This window comes from Hemiscyllium ocellatum, chromosome 32, assembly GCF_020745735.1.
Source record: "Hemiscyllium ocellatum isolate sHemOce1 chromosome 32, sHemOce1.pat.X.cur, whole genome shotgun sequence".
In the NCBI taxonomy this organism is placed as follows: Eukaryota; Metazoa; Chordata; class Chondrichthyes; order Orectolobiformes; family Hemiscylliidae; genus Hemiscyllium; species Hemiscyllium ocellatum.
Genome location: NC_083432.1, coordinates 36,777,126 through 36,792,007, shown reverse-complemented (window position 1 = coordinate 36,792,007; position 14,882 = coordinate 36,777,126). Strand labels below are relative to the sequence as shown.

General features: G+C 37.8%; 1 protein-coding gene across 5 annotated transcripts in view; it reads right to left on the bottom strand.

Annotated features, from left to right (window-relative positions):
* stat5a (signal transducer and activator of transcription 5a) overlaps nucleotides 1-14,882 on the bottom strand; it is a 146,176-nt gene that overhangs the window by 18,428 nt on the left and 112,866 nt on the right. For all 5 annotated transcript variants that reach the window (XM_060848975.1, XM_060848977.1, XM_060848973.1 and 2 more), the window contains 6 exons: nucleotides 14,367-14,538; nucleotides 12,195-12,331; nucleotides 8,383-8,534; nucleotides 3,682-3,837; nucleotides 3,160-3,339; nucleotides 2,811-2,898 (listed from right to left, as the gene is read on the bottom strand). In XM_060848975.1, coding sequence (XP_060704958.1) covers nucleotides 2,811-2,898; nucleotides 3,160-3,339; nucleotides 3,682-3,837; nucleotides 8,383-8,534; nucleotides 12,195-12,331; nucleotides 14,367-14,538 — 885 coding nt within the window. The remainder of the gene's footprint in view (nucleotides 1-2,810; nucleotides 2,899-3,159; nucleotides 3,340-3,681; nucleotides 3,838-8,382; nucleotides 8,535-12,194; nucleotides 12,332-14,366; nucleotides 14,539-14,882) is intronic.

The window sequence follows — 14,882 nt, the reverse complement described above, 5'->3', positions numbered from 1 at the left end:
TGACATGCCTTCTCTATTTCCTGGTACATGTTGCGCCCCTGGTCCTGACCACTGTTAGGAAGTCTGAACATAACTCCCATTATGGTTTTTTTGCCTTTGTGGTTTCTCAATTCCACCCACACAGACTCCACATCATCCGACGCTATGTCATTCAGTGCCATAGATTTAATTTTGTTCTTAACTAACAAGGCAACCACACTCCCTCTGCCCACCTCCCTGTCTTTTCGATAAGTTGAAAATCCTTGGAGGTTTAACTGCCAGTCCTGACACCCCTGCAACCACGTCTCTGTGATGCCTACCACATCATGATCATTCACTATGATCTGTGCCATCAGTTCATCTGCTTTGTTATGAATGCTATGAGCATTCAGGTAAAGTGCCTTAATGCTAACTTTATCATTAGAGATATTGGAAGTCATAAGATGTCCTAAGTTATCCTTTTTGCTGCATTCCCAGTCTGCCTCGAATTTAAATCCGCCTGCACATATGCTTTCCTGTTGCTTATCTTTCCATTTAACTCCATACTCCCTGTCGCTTTCACTTTCCCTTATTTTAGTCAGTTAATATTACCAAATGATGATCATGAACATATTCCAAAAGCACAAAACAGTCATATAACACTTACTATCACAAGTCTAAATTCTCTACCCATTTAAGTGAATACAAAGTTTTTGTCATAACTTTCTTTCCATGTCTTCCAACAAGATTCCACTTTCAAAAACGTTTCTCCCAGCAATTTTCTCTCTTAATCTTCCAACCGCTTTTCATCCATACCTCTTCCCGTTTGTAGTCTCTTCAAACAAAAGTGAAATCAGGCATGTTGGCAACTGTGCAACCCAGATGTCTTATAACACAAGAACAGGGGTAGGCCAATCGGCCAATCAGCCCATCGAGCCTACTTTGCTATTCTGGATCATGGCTGATCAAAGCTACTTGTCCGCAGTAACTTCATATCTTTTAACATCAATAGCCTCCAGAAATCTATTGATTTGTCTTGAACTTGTTCAATGATTCAGCTTCCACAGTCCTGTAGAGTAGGGAATTCCAAATATTTACCAACCTTTATCCTAAGATTAGGTCCTTCCTCTATCCACACTGCTGTCCAGTAAGAATTTTGAGAGTTCCAAAAAGAACACGTCTCATTCTTCAAAGTTCTAAAGAATACTAATACTGTTCCTCTAATCATATAGAAAAATCCACCATCCCAGAGATTAATTTGGTGAACCCCCACTACATTCTCTCGACAGCTAGAGACAAGGAGGATAAACTATGCAAAATACACCAGATGAGGTCTTACCAAGGCTCTATACAAATACAGCAAGACATCTTTGCTTCTGTGCTCAAATCCCTTTGAAATGAATGCCAACATACCATGTGCCTTCCTAACTGCTTGCTTGCAAGCTAGCTTTAGTGACAGATGGAAAAGGACAAATAGGTTCCTGTGTACAGTCATACATCCCAACTTCTTACAATTTCAGAAATATTCTGGCTTTGTGTTCTTTCCATATAAATGAATAACTTCACATTCATTTATCACATTATATTGCATTTGTCATGCTCACGTAACCTGTTCAAGTCGTCTTGAAGACTTTTTATACCCTCATTCCCACCCATTCTGACGATATTAGCAAATATTAAGATTGGTCCCAATATCCAAATCATAAACAGTTATGAACTTGGTACTGCATGTTGCAGTACCGCACCAGTAACAGCCTGCCAGCTGAAAAATGATACATTTATTCCCATTCTCTGCCTTCTGTCTCATAAGCACATCTCAACCCAGACTAGTAAAATTAGTTACTTAATTTTACTTAAGCTCCTGTGTGGGATCTTATCAAAAGTCTTCTGAAAATCCAAATATACCACACTCAAAGGTTCTCCTTTTTCTATACCATAAGTACAGTGCTCAAAATAAGTTTGTCAAACATGATTTTTCCTTCCGTGTTGAATCTACCAAATCTTGCCAATCTTTTCAAAGTGTTCAGTAGTTACCTCCTTCATTTTAGATTCCAACGTCAAGCTAACAGTTCTGTAGTTCTCTGCTATCCTCCCTTCTTAAATAGCGGAGTCATACTTACTACTTTCCAATCACCAGAAATATTTCCAGATTCTATAGAATCACGAAAGAGAACTATATTGACCATTATTTCCTTCAACACTTTGGCATAAACATTATCTGTGCAGGAAATACGTCAACTGACAATCGAACAGATTTTTCAAGAACCACCTTTTTTATTATTGCCAATTTATTTTATCTCATCAATTACACAAAGCCCTTAGAGGCCTCTAGTACCTCAGATTCTGTTTATCTTCCTCTGTGAGGACAGATGCAAAGTAACTGTTTAGTTTCTCTGGCATTTCCCTGATCTTCCCTTTACATTCTCTGTCCCTACTTGTAATGGGCGACATTTATTTTTGCTAATCCTTTCTTTTCACATACTGATAGCAGCTTTTATGCTCTGCTTTTTTGTCATTGTTAGCTTCTCTTTTTAGCAGTTTCTTGGTCGTCCAAAACAAGTAGCCATTGCCCATCTACCATCAAACCTTTTAATGCATTCTCCCAATCCACTTGTCCCTCATATCCTTCTAGTGTCGCTTGATCAGAATTAAGGCCATAGTTTTTATGTCAGGACCTCAAGACTTGTCTTTAGAAATGCCTTTTGAGCAAAAACATGGCATGTGATCAATGTCAGTTGTGTGGTGCTTGGAGAGAGACCCGATAGTATAATGCAGTTAAGTAGCTCCCAACCCATATTGTCCAAAAGCACTGTAAAGGGAGCTACATTATACGTACTGAATGCTTTGCTTACCATGTTTCTAAAGTTGGCACTTAAGGTTCCTGTTGCTTGATGGTACTCCATAACACAACAGTTGTTTAATATTTCACCACTGCTGTCACTGCCAGAGACATAAATGGGTTAAAAATACTTTTCAAATAGCTATAACTAAAAAAAAATGCAGGAGATCAGTGTTGTGCTGCACTGCACAATGCCTTTTATGGAATGATACCAAGCAGACATAATTATACAGCCAGCTTGGATCATTGAGAGGTTTAAAAAAAGGGACAAAATGCTGTATGTAAGAACACTGCTTAATGGTCTGTAACTGTGGTCAATGTTTTGTCAAAGAGAAAATGGAATATGTTAGTAGTTGCCTTACTTTCTAGTATTCTCATTTTTCAGAAGAGCCTTGGCCTGTTGTTCACTGATGATTGTTGCTTTCACTTGGGGTGGGTTCATATGAACATTAAGCTTTCCTCCTACTAATAAGCGTACTGTAGCTGCAAACTTGGTTTGAGTCTTCAAAACCTGAGGGGGTTGCTTCTCAATTATAAAGGTGCTGTACACAATAAAAGATGTAAAACTAAACTTAGTACAACTTGACTTAGTCAGATACTATATTTAAGTACATTACAATTATATAATCATCTATAAATCTAATCATATAAAATAGCTTATAACAAAGAATAGCATGGAATCCTAAAATTCTTATATTAAAAAAAAATACTGACAATATCTAGCTTTGAAATAGACTTCTTTCAACACAAATGGTTTTGTCAAAATTCAGGTTTAAGACGACTGCTCAATTTTAATTTATCTTACGGGTGAAGTTTCTTTTGCTTACAAATATATTTCTGGAGGGTTTAGAATTGTTACATGCAACTCTATTAAAGTTGCTGACCTCGTGACTAGTGCAGATATTACATCTGTAATTGTTGCATTGAGTTCTGTAAGTAACTCCTCCACTGGACCTGGGATGGGTAGCTGCTGCCTTTGGTGTTCAGCTCGCCTGATCTGCTGACGGTTCTGCCATATTGTCTCTGCTAACTTCTCACACCTACAAGTGTAAAGAAATTTCACAATGAGCAGTACTGTTCAACAATTCTAGATGCAAAGAAGCATATAATAACATTTCAACATACTTATTACTTTTGCTAAATTATTTTTTGACATTCAACAAGTTTCTAAAAGTGGCTTTGAATTGATTAATACACACTACAGTCACCACCATTTTAAATACTATGAAGATTGTAAAACATCTACTTCCAATTATAGCTTGCATACTTTCCCATTTTTAAATAGCCTGAAAATTACCATCTTAAGATATTAGGAATACTGATTTTAAAATGAATTGCACAGCACAAGGTGGTTTGACTTGTAAGGATATGATTGTATGACTGCTTTATATTAGACTGAGACAGGCTGCTTAAACATCTTGGGTTGTATCATAGTATTCCTCAACAAGCACTTGCACAGAGGGTGCTGAAGATGAGATTTCTGCACTGGATGAACAGTTGGTATTATAATGGGGTTGGGTGCTAAAGGCATTGTGGATTGCACATTACTGGGAATGGTTATACTTAAGTCACAGAATTCATGATTGACAGTAGGTGCACAGTAATGACAGGAATAGGAGACATCGCAGTGCAGATGTCCTCCAGGACTGAAAGATTCAAACTCATCTTTAAGAGTGATGACATCTTGCAGAGGGCACTCTACAAAAGTTTCATGGAGCTATACAGCAAATGACTGCACAGAATGTTAATGGAAAGTTTAACTATGTGGTTGGCATAGCAGATTTGCTGAAGCAATAATACATGTTTCTGCTGTTTGTTGTTTCTGCAATGCAAGGACATACCCATTCAGTCCTCAAACTTGCTCCAATTGACAAGATCATAACAAATCTGTTCCAGGTTTTAACTCTTCTTCCATGCCAACATATCACAGCCCTAAACACTCAATATTTCACAAAAATCTGCCTCCTTTTTAAATACTCTGTGTAGTCTCCACAACTTTCTTCGGGATAGAGCATTCCAGGTATTTGAGATTACCCTACAAGTAGAAACATCTTCCCAACATTTATCTTGTAAAACACACTTAAAATCTTGCATGCTTTGCTTTTCTAAACTCTAAAGGTCTAATTGATTTAACCGTACTTGATAAGCTGACCTTTTCATCCAAGAAATCAGCCTTGTGAATCTGTCTTAAACAGCCTCCAATGCCAGCACTTCCTTTCTTGAATACAAGAACCAAAACTGCACCCAATACTCCAATTGTGGTCACACCATAACTTTGTACAGTTGGAACACACATTCCCTATTTTTAAACTCCAATCCTCTCCCAATAAAGTCCAAAATTCAATCTGTCTTCTCAACTACTTGTTATATCTACATGCTAACTTTTTACGTTTCATGCACAACAACACAGATACCTCTCCGTTGCACCTTTTTAGGAGTGTCTCTCTATTTAAACAATGTCTGCCTTTTAATTCTTCCTACACAAGTGCATGACTTTACACTTTCCTATATTAAACTCAATCTGTTAAATTATGGCCCCTCTGTCAACTCATCTATACCTCCACGCAGGATCATTTTGTCCTCATCACAGCATACCCACTCTTCTATTTTTAGCCGGTCAGCAAACTTGGATGCATGCGTCCCGTTCAAGTCATCACTGTGGATAGCAAATAATTTAGGCCCTAGAACTGATCTCTGTGGCACTCCGCAATTACACTTTTCTAACCCAAAAAAGACCCATAAATCATGACTCTCTTCTATGCATTAATCAATTATTTTATGCTAATACATTATCCACAATTCTTCAAATTGCCCACACTTTCAAATTGTGAATGAACTCCCATTTCTTTTAGCTCATTACATTGTTATCATGTTCTGTCTCCCCTCCCCCCATCACAGTGGGACTATCTGTCCTTTCAAATCTAGCAGGAGACACACCATTGTTCTTCCATTCTCACATTCCGATCACTTAATCGGAACTATCAACATCTTTTTTCCACCAGCACCCTACATGCATTAACCCCACTCACATCCCTCGGTCCGCCCCCGCCAACTACAGCATAAATATCCCCTCCATTCTTCACTTTAGTTCTATTGAAGAGTCACCTAGACTTGAAAGTTTAGCTTGCTCTCTCCATGGATACTGTCTGACCCGCTGTGATCTCCAACATTTGTCATTTTCAGTACAGATTCCAGTATCTTCAGTAATTTCCTCTCTTATCTTGTGCAATAATCTTTTATGTGGCACCATACCAAATATCTTCTTGAGATCCAAATACACTGTCCACCATCATCCTTTTATCAACTTGGCTCGATATATCCGCCATGAAAAACAGCAAAGTTGTCAAACAAGACTTCCCTGTAAAATCATGCTGCTGTTTTAGTATATTAAGCTTTACTAAATGTCCTATTTCCTACTTAATAACAAACTCTTGCATTTCTCAAATGAGAATGTTAGGCTAACTAGCCTATACTTTTCTGCTTTCTGTGTCTCTTTTGTTTTGAACAGGTGTATTACATATAGCGCTTTTCCAATCTGCTGGAACCTTCCCAGAACATCCTAAATTCTGGAATATTTGGACCAACGAGCCTACTCTCATGGCAGCCATTTTCTTTGGATGGCAATTCATCTGCCTCTAGTCCTATTTAACTAAATATTTTATTCCAAAATGGAGATTGTTACAAAAACTTTCCTTCCATTAGGAGTAAACTTATCGGTTATTGTTAGAATGTTTATAATGTCCTCTATTGTGAAGACCAATGCAAAAAACTGGAGTAAATTATTTGTTATTTTCTTGTGCACATTCCCTGGTCACATCCTTCAAGGGTCCTAAACTCCCTTTAGTAACTGTCTTTCTTTTCGTATACCAGTAGAAGCTTGTACTCCTTAGTGTTACCACTTCATATGCCATAATTTTTAAACTAAATACACTCCTTGAGAGCCTTTTTTTGCTCTGGGCAGTTCATCTTTCTTGTCGAGTCCTTACTCACCAGAGTAAACTTTTGCTTAACATGGAGATATCTGCTTAAATGTTTGTCGCCAACATATTTCTTAGTCTATTTTCCCAGCCTCTTTCTTCATACTTCTACAATAGTAAAGGATATTAGTTTGAAACCCAAGGTTACTCTTCCTCAAATTGAATTCAAAATGCTATCATGGCATGATTGCAACCCCCAGAGGATTCTTAACTACAAGATCATATCATTATTCCACCTCATTACACATTATTAGATCTAAAATTGTGAGTTCGAGTGTAGGTCGCAACATACTACTATAACTCTTAAGGACATACATATATCTCCCACTGAGATATTAAAGAGTTAACTTGTTCTGCTGACCTGCAGGAAATTGCATGTCCAAAGGCTAGGATGGGATGCCTCTGACTTACAGATAGATTGTAAGAAATTAAATTATCATCTCATTTTACATGGCCACTTCCTTGTCATTCAGAGCTATTTATATTTTCATCCCTCATCAAAAATCAATAAGAACATTACAGTTGGAATTTGACTACTAACCTATTGTTATAAAAAACTATTTGACCATGAAGGGATGATTTGCATTACATTATTTCTGGGGGTGATGTGGTCACTGCACTATGTCTTGAGTAGCATGCGACTGTGAGGGAGTGACTGGGGGGGGTTGTCTTGTGGACATTACTGACTATGATGTAAAGATTTTGTATAAAGGAAGGACTGTTTCCTTTGTTCAGATGGCTTCCCTGGACATGCCTTGCAAGCACCGCGAAGTGTGTTTAGGATTTCTCCAAAGCCTGTATTGTACTGTGCAGAATAAATTTTGCTTGGTCATAGAAGTTGAATTTCATTTATTATGATCTCAGTTCAATTTCCTATGCAAGGGTCTTAAACAATAGCAGACTCCTAGCAGAATCCAAATTTTCAGGAATAAACCTATTGAAAGGTTGGACTGCTATTAACACAGCATATGAGTTGAACTCAACTTAAAGACAGAGCGACTGAGATCAGGTTTACATTCATGCTAGGGCAAGATCAAAAATAGGAATGAAAAGGGGGAGACAATTGCTTGCTATTCAGCCATTATCCTTCATAAAGGGTAGGATAGGCCTTCTGAAGCCAGCTCAGAACTTATCACTTTTCTCTTGCCTGTGTCCTGGGCAAAAGTGACTTGGCTAGAAGGCAGAAATGTTGAGTGGTATGCAAGACATTACCTATATATTTACTGACATTTATTCATGTGACAGACAGGCAATAGTTGATTGCCAATTTTCCTTGTTTGGGCAGAATAGAAATAAACATTCAAGGGAAACAACAGCAGACTTTATTCGTCAACTTCCTGTTTTCCAAGACAGAATGGTGACTCAACAGAAGTTGTCAAGCTCCTCGGACATATACAACAGTTGTGTCTGGGAACTGAAGCCATATTCCCCCAGTGTTTTTTTTTTGATTGCGGCAAACTGTGGTTAAATCGACAAAGCTAGGGGATTCAAATTAACAATATAGGTAGAGGCAGAATATAAGAATTAAAAGCACATTTTATAGTTCTACAATTTTCAAACATCTTTTCTTCCTGACTCATGTTTTACTGAAGTATGAAATTTTCTTACCATGACTGCAGCACATCCAAACTCCCTTCAGATTGACCACCATTCCCTGCTAATTGCTGACGACGTTTCCACTGAATCAGTTCATCATCTAAAATAATTGTCTGTAGCTTACGAAGCAACTGTAATGTTTTTTGGTGTTTCTCGGCTAAGTCCTGCAATAAGTACATGAGTAATTAACATTCTTGATAAAAATTTCATTGACAATGTTCATTGACAATGTCCATTGACCTTACAGGTTTCTGTTAGAAATATTCCCATTTTTTCTGGAGACAAAAAAAAATCACACATGAATTAATTTCAATTGCGGCAACTTCCTTTCATGAAAGGGAAATAAATAATCCAACCTAAAATGAATGGATAGCAGTCTTAATACATTTATGCCAAGTTCCACATCAGATCTGTTGAAATAGTCATAAATCAACTCCAAACAGCTCACAACTTGTCGTCCAATAAGATAATCAAGGATATGGAAACGTTACAGTGGTGTATAGGAGCAACATGTAAGGATTAGCCAAAGGAAGAGCAAAGCTGATTAGGGACCAAAAAGGTCATCTCGTGGAACTGGCTGAGTACTTTGCATCTGTTGTCACGATAGAAGATGGCACAACTGCAGTACAATAGTAGAAATGTCAGATAGGGTAAACAAAAAAAATCATTAAAATGTCAGGCTTTAAAAGAATAAAAATACCTTGGTCCAGACATGATAGGTCCTAATTCAAATGCATTGCTAAACATTTTCCTCATCACTGATTTTGGGTTGATTAACCAATAGTTGGTAGATTTGTCCCTCTTTCACTTATTGACTGAAAGAGCACAGATTTGTTGGAAGCAATTAAAAGCAAAGTTCTGCAGGTGCTGGAGAATTGAAATAAAAACAAAGTGTTCAAGAAACCTAGGTCTGATAGCATCTGGGAAAAGAAAGGCATTTCATGTTTCAAGTCCAGTGTTTGGAGTATTTCTAGGATTTTCCACTTTTATTTTGTGTTAAATAACTGGATCCAATTCTTCAATGACATTAGGCATGGACTGATAAGGTTAAATGATAGAATGGATTTGTTCTGAAAACACCTTTAACAAAGCACCATATAACAGATTTGTTCATAAAATTGAAGTCTGTGTACTTCAAGGAACACTGGCAGCATAGTTTTAAAATTGGGCTAAGGAACACAGTGAATGATTTCTTTTTCCAGACTTGAGCAAAGTTCACACCAACATTTCCATTCACATTAATAATGTGAAACACAATTTCAAAAGATCGTAGCTAATATGATGCTTAAATAATAAAAGGCACAATATTACATTTCAAAGAATGGTTTATACAATGCAGATGAGTTTACAGAGATATAAATGGTTCTCAGAGTTGCAGGAGGTAACCGTGATGTGGAGTACTGTAAAGAATAGTAAAGGTTGCAGTTGTAGGGTGAATTCTAAGGGCAGGAAGAGGTGACAGTCATATGACAAACAGACTTAACAAAGAGACTAGTGAAGTGATATATCTCTGTAGGAGGAATCAGGAAAAGTCACTGAAAATAAAGTGCACAATTTTAATTCTCCTCTGAGAATTAGAGGAGCCATTTTTGAAGATGTCAGGACAAGTTAAAGCTGTTTAATAAAGAGCAAATGAGATCTTTTACCTCGAAACACAGGAATCAAGTACTAAAGCAAGAAAGTTTCAAAACACTCGTCTCAGTTGGAGTATTGTACTCCAATTTAAGGTACTATGCTTTAAGAAACACATTAAAGAAAAGGCCTTGGACGAGGTGCAGAAGAGTTCACTTGAATGGTAACTGAGGGTCTTCACTTACTTAGGGAGATGTGGCAAAGCTTAGTTTATTCTCCTTTAAGCAAAGGAGGTTAAGGAAATTATTGTGGGATTCAAAGTCATGAATGCTTTCCATAAGTAAAATGAACTGAAACTGCTCCAGGTGACAAAGAATGGAAAACAGATTTAAAGCAACTGGCAAAAGAGTCAGGGGTAAAACATTTTTTTTAAAAAATATATCAAGTTTCTCTAATCTAGAATACATGCCTGAAAGGATGATAAGAATCAAGCAACTCAATCACAATATTCAAAAGAGAATGGGATAAATACTGGACGAGAAAAATATTAAGAATGTCATGTGAAAACAGCAGAGGAGTGAGATTAATTGGAGTGTTCTATCAAAGGTCAGCACTGCCAGAGTACAGTAAATGACTTTGTTCTGTGTTCTATCATTTAATGCTCGTGACTAGGGGCAGGGCTCACTTTGGAGAAAATCATGAAGGAGCATGTAGAAATGCTTCCCATCAATTCCCGACTCAGGCGACTGACTGTGTGGAGTTTGCACGTTCTCCCCGTGTCTGCGTGGGTTTCCTCTGGGTGCTCCGGTTTCCTCCCACAGTCCAAAGATGTGCGGGTCAGGTGAATTGGCCAAGCTAAATTGCCCGTAGTGTTAGGTAAGGGGTAAATGTAGGGGTATGGGTGGGTTGCGCTTCGGCGGGTCGGTGTGGACTTGTTGGGCCGAAGGGCCTGTTTCCACACTAAGTCTAATCTAAAAAAAAAATTTGCATGCCCTTAATTTGACAAGCATAATTATGCACCAACAATAATGTTTCAACCTATATCAATAAGAAATACTATAGATGTGCAGGTTAGATGCATTGTCCATGCTAAATTGCCCATAGTATCCAGGGATGTGCAAGCTACTTGCATTAGCAATGAGAAATGCAGGATCACAGGGTGAGTGGGACGCTCTTTGGAGGGACGGTGTGAACTCGATGGGCCAAATGGCCTGCTTCCACACTGTAGGTAGTCTATGATTCCAGATGTACTTAGCGTGTTACATTGTGCAAGGAATCTAAAAAAAGGAACACGTATTTAATCATGGCATTTTGTCTCGTTGGACATGAGGAAAATATCATGGTTTAGGGATAATGCACTTGGGGAAGTAAATTCATGAAGGGAAGCAAATACAGATTCAAATACGTATCAGATCTTTCTACCATTCAATTTTTATTTTGCATTCAAAAGAACTGAATAATGCATTAAGTTCACATCCAGCCAGGAAGAAACTATCTATTGGTTTTTTGGGGTCTAAGGCTAAATAACTTTCAATGGTGTCACATCATGACCTTGAGTTCACAGTACAAAACTGCCCTTAATTTGCCACAAATTAAGGATCTCAAGAAAATACAAGGTTGTATGGAAAAAGAAAAGTCACAAGTGCATCAGTGGTCTGAGGTGAGAACTATACAGAGATGGATTTAGAATTAGAATCCCTACAGTGTGGAAACAAGACCTTCGGTCCAACAAGTCCACACTGACCCTCCAAGAGTAACCCACCCAGACCCATTCCCCTACCTTTACCCCTGACTAATAACCTACGCTATGGACAATTTTAGCATGGCCAATTCACCTAACCTGCACATCTTTGGTTTGTGGGAGGAAACCAGAGCATTCCGAGGAAACCCACACAGACGCGAAAAGAATGTGCAAGCTCTACACAAAGTCACCCTACGCTGTAATCAAACCCGGGTCCCTGGCGCTGTGAGGCAGCAGTGCTAATCATAGAGCCACCGTGTTGCCCTTTAATTCACCTCTAACCCATACTGTGCCTGAGCTGAGTTATTAGTGCACACAAGTGGTGTTTGAAAATAATTCCGTTTCCCATCTTCATGGGCTGAAATTTCAAAATGCTTTTAAAAGTTTAGCTCAATGCATAATCCAATAAACCTGATCACAACACACAGTTGCTTAAAACTAATAACATTCTGAAATGCAATGCAGAATATGGAAAACAAAATGTATAAAAAAATCATGGACTTATAAATACCAGTCTGTATTGCTGTAGTGTCTGGGCTTCTCGTTGTAACCAGTTCTCCACTGATGTCCGTTTCTGTTGTAAATTTTGTTCTCGCAAGAGCCGGTTCTGGTCTTGTGGACTAAGCTGTGCAAGCTGGGTAAGCTGAGCTAAAACCAAAATTTTTATATCACTGTCAAAATGGAAATAAGTGGCTGCAAAACATTTTTTTACAATTTATAATAAATTATATTTATAATTTGTTTATAATTCATAACTTGAATTATATTAAATACCTACAGGTCAAAATGTTTTGCCTCTTTTTATCAGCAGCATCATCCATTTTCCACCTGTTGGCAGATAATGGGGTGATTTGCTGAAAACACAGTATAGGCTGTTGGAGAGCTTTACTGCTAGTGAACATCAAATAATTGTGTCTTCCTCACCTGTGTCAATCTTATGTTACTAACTGGCAGCAGGAAAGGTTCACGGCCAAGGAGGTGTAAACAGAAAATGAATCCCCATGCTGCTACCAATCAAAACCATAAAGAAATGAAACATCAAATGAACAAATATCATAGCTTTGGCTTGTGATCTGAGTGCATATTACTTAACCTGCAAGCACTTTGAAGTATGAATATTCAAATGCTCCATTCTGACAAAATAATTGAGCAAATTTTCATGCTTCAAAAGCACAGACAGAAAAAAGAAATCAAATTGTCAAACAATAAAGCGCAGAGGAAGAATTAGGTTCTCAGATACACAAACTTTTAGATGCAGGAAAAAAAAAGTTGCTAAATCCATAAAGAAAACTATATGGACATAGAAAACAATGGCATGAGGTAATTTTGATGATATATATTATCACCAGTTGGCTTTAGTTTGAATTGTGTGTTCCACTTTGGCTAATCTACGTGAACTGAAAATGTGTTGCTGGTTAAAGCACAGCAGGTCAGGCAGCATCCAAGGAACAGAAAATTCAACGTTTCGGGCCAGAGCCCTTCATCAGGATGAAGGGCTCTGGCCTGAAACATCGAATTTCCTGTTCCTTGGTTGCTGCCTGATCTACTGTGCTTTAACCAGCAACACATTTTCAGCTCTGATCTCCAGCATCTGCAGACCTCACTTTTTAATCTACTGTGAACAGCAACAAAGACGGTACAGAAGAGATTTGTTAAAATGTGTCAAGATGGCAAATGGCTTCACTCATACAAAGAGACTAAAGGAGTCAAGGGAATTATCAGAACAAACATAGTTAGAACAACTGGTTGTTAAATACACAATATTATCCAGCTATGACTAATCATAAAATTCATACAGGGTGAAAACAGGTCATTTGGCCCAACAAGTTCACCATGACCCTTCAAAGAGTAACCTGCCTACACCATTCCTCTAAACCATTACTCTACATTTACCCCTGACTAATGCACTAACCTACACATCTCTGAACATTATGGGCAATTTAGCATGGCCAATTCACCTAACCAGCACATCTTTGGACTGTGGGAAACAGGAGTACCTGGAGGCAACCCACGCAGACATGGGAAGAAATGTGCAAACTGCACACAGTCACCCAAGGCTGGAATCGAACCCAGGTTCCAGGTACTGGGGCAGTAATGCAAACCACTGAGCCACCGTGCCACCCATAGAGTAGAGTTTTTGATCACTTTGCTTGCTTCTCGAAAATGGGTTGCCTGCTCTGTCTTTTTGCAAGCCATATTAGAACTTTTTTATGATAGGGGAGCCAGGTACAATAGCTATCCAAAACTAGAGTTCAGCTGGAAAATACATCCTTTCAGAATATTTAGATTTGAACTCTTAGATTAAAAGGATGTGTTGAATGGAGGTGAGAGATTATCACCTCATTATCAACTTCAGATATGGAATTAGATTCACAAAACCAACTATTCCCCACACTTTTCTTGCAAACTTGAAGTAACAAATTGCTGAACAAGTGAATCATTTGATATAAAACATACACAAAGCAGTTTTGTTTGTATTAAACACATTAGTGCACAGTGAATGAATGAGCATAAGGCAAAAAATACACAACTTTAAAATGCAAGAACACTGAAATAATGACATTGCCTGACCAGCTTATTGCCAGCATTTTCTGTTTCCTTTTCAATTTTGAAAGGAAATCATTAAAATAAGAGTCATTTTGGAAAATAAAGAGAAAATTCTGTTCAACAAAATTTTGTTTACCTTGTATGCGTAGACTCTCTTGGTATTGAATGATAAAGTATTCTTGGGTATGTTGCAGCTTTCGTAGTTCATTCTCGGTGTCTTGAGTCATTAGTCTTAGTTCTTCAAATGTTTGGTTTATTTGATGATGTTTCTGAGACATGGAATCCAACAAACCTACTGGTGAACTTGGCTGCATTTAAGACAAATCATTAAAAAATTAGTTCACTGATGCTAGTCCAGCAATTTTATTAAAGTAGTGCTTTCTTATTAATAGTGTTATTGTTTTCCCTAAGAACAAAGCAAACCTAGAGAGACAATTTAGAAATAAAATGTTCGAAGTGCCATCAAAAACATTAGTACAATTTCTTTTAACTGGATGAGGGTTTCTTCCCCCCAGAAGTGATGAGTTTGTAGAAAGTACTCCAACGTTCTATCCACTGAACGGGACATCTAAGTGGAGAAAACAGTATCATCAACGTGAACAAAATGCTGTTCAACATGCTGCAGATGCTGGAAATGTGAAATAAAAATAGA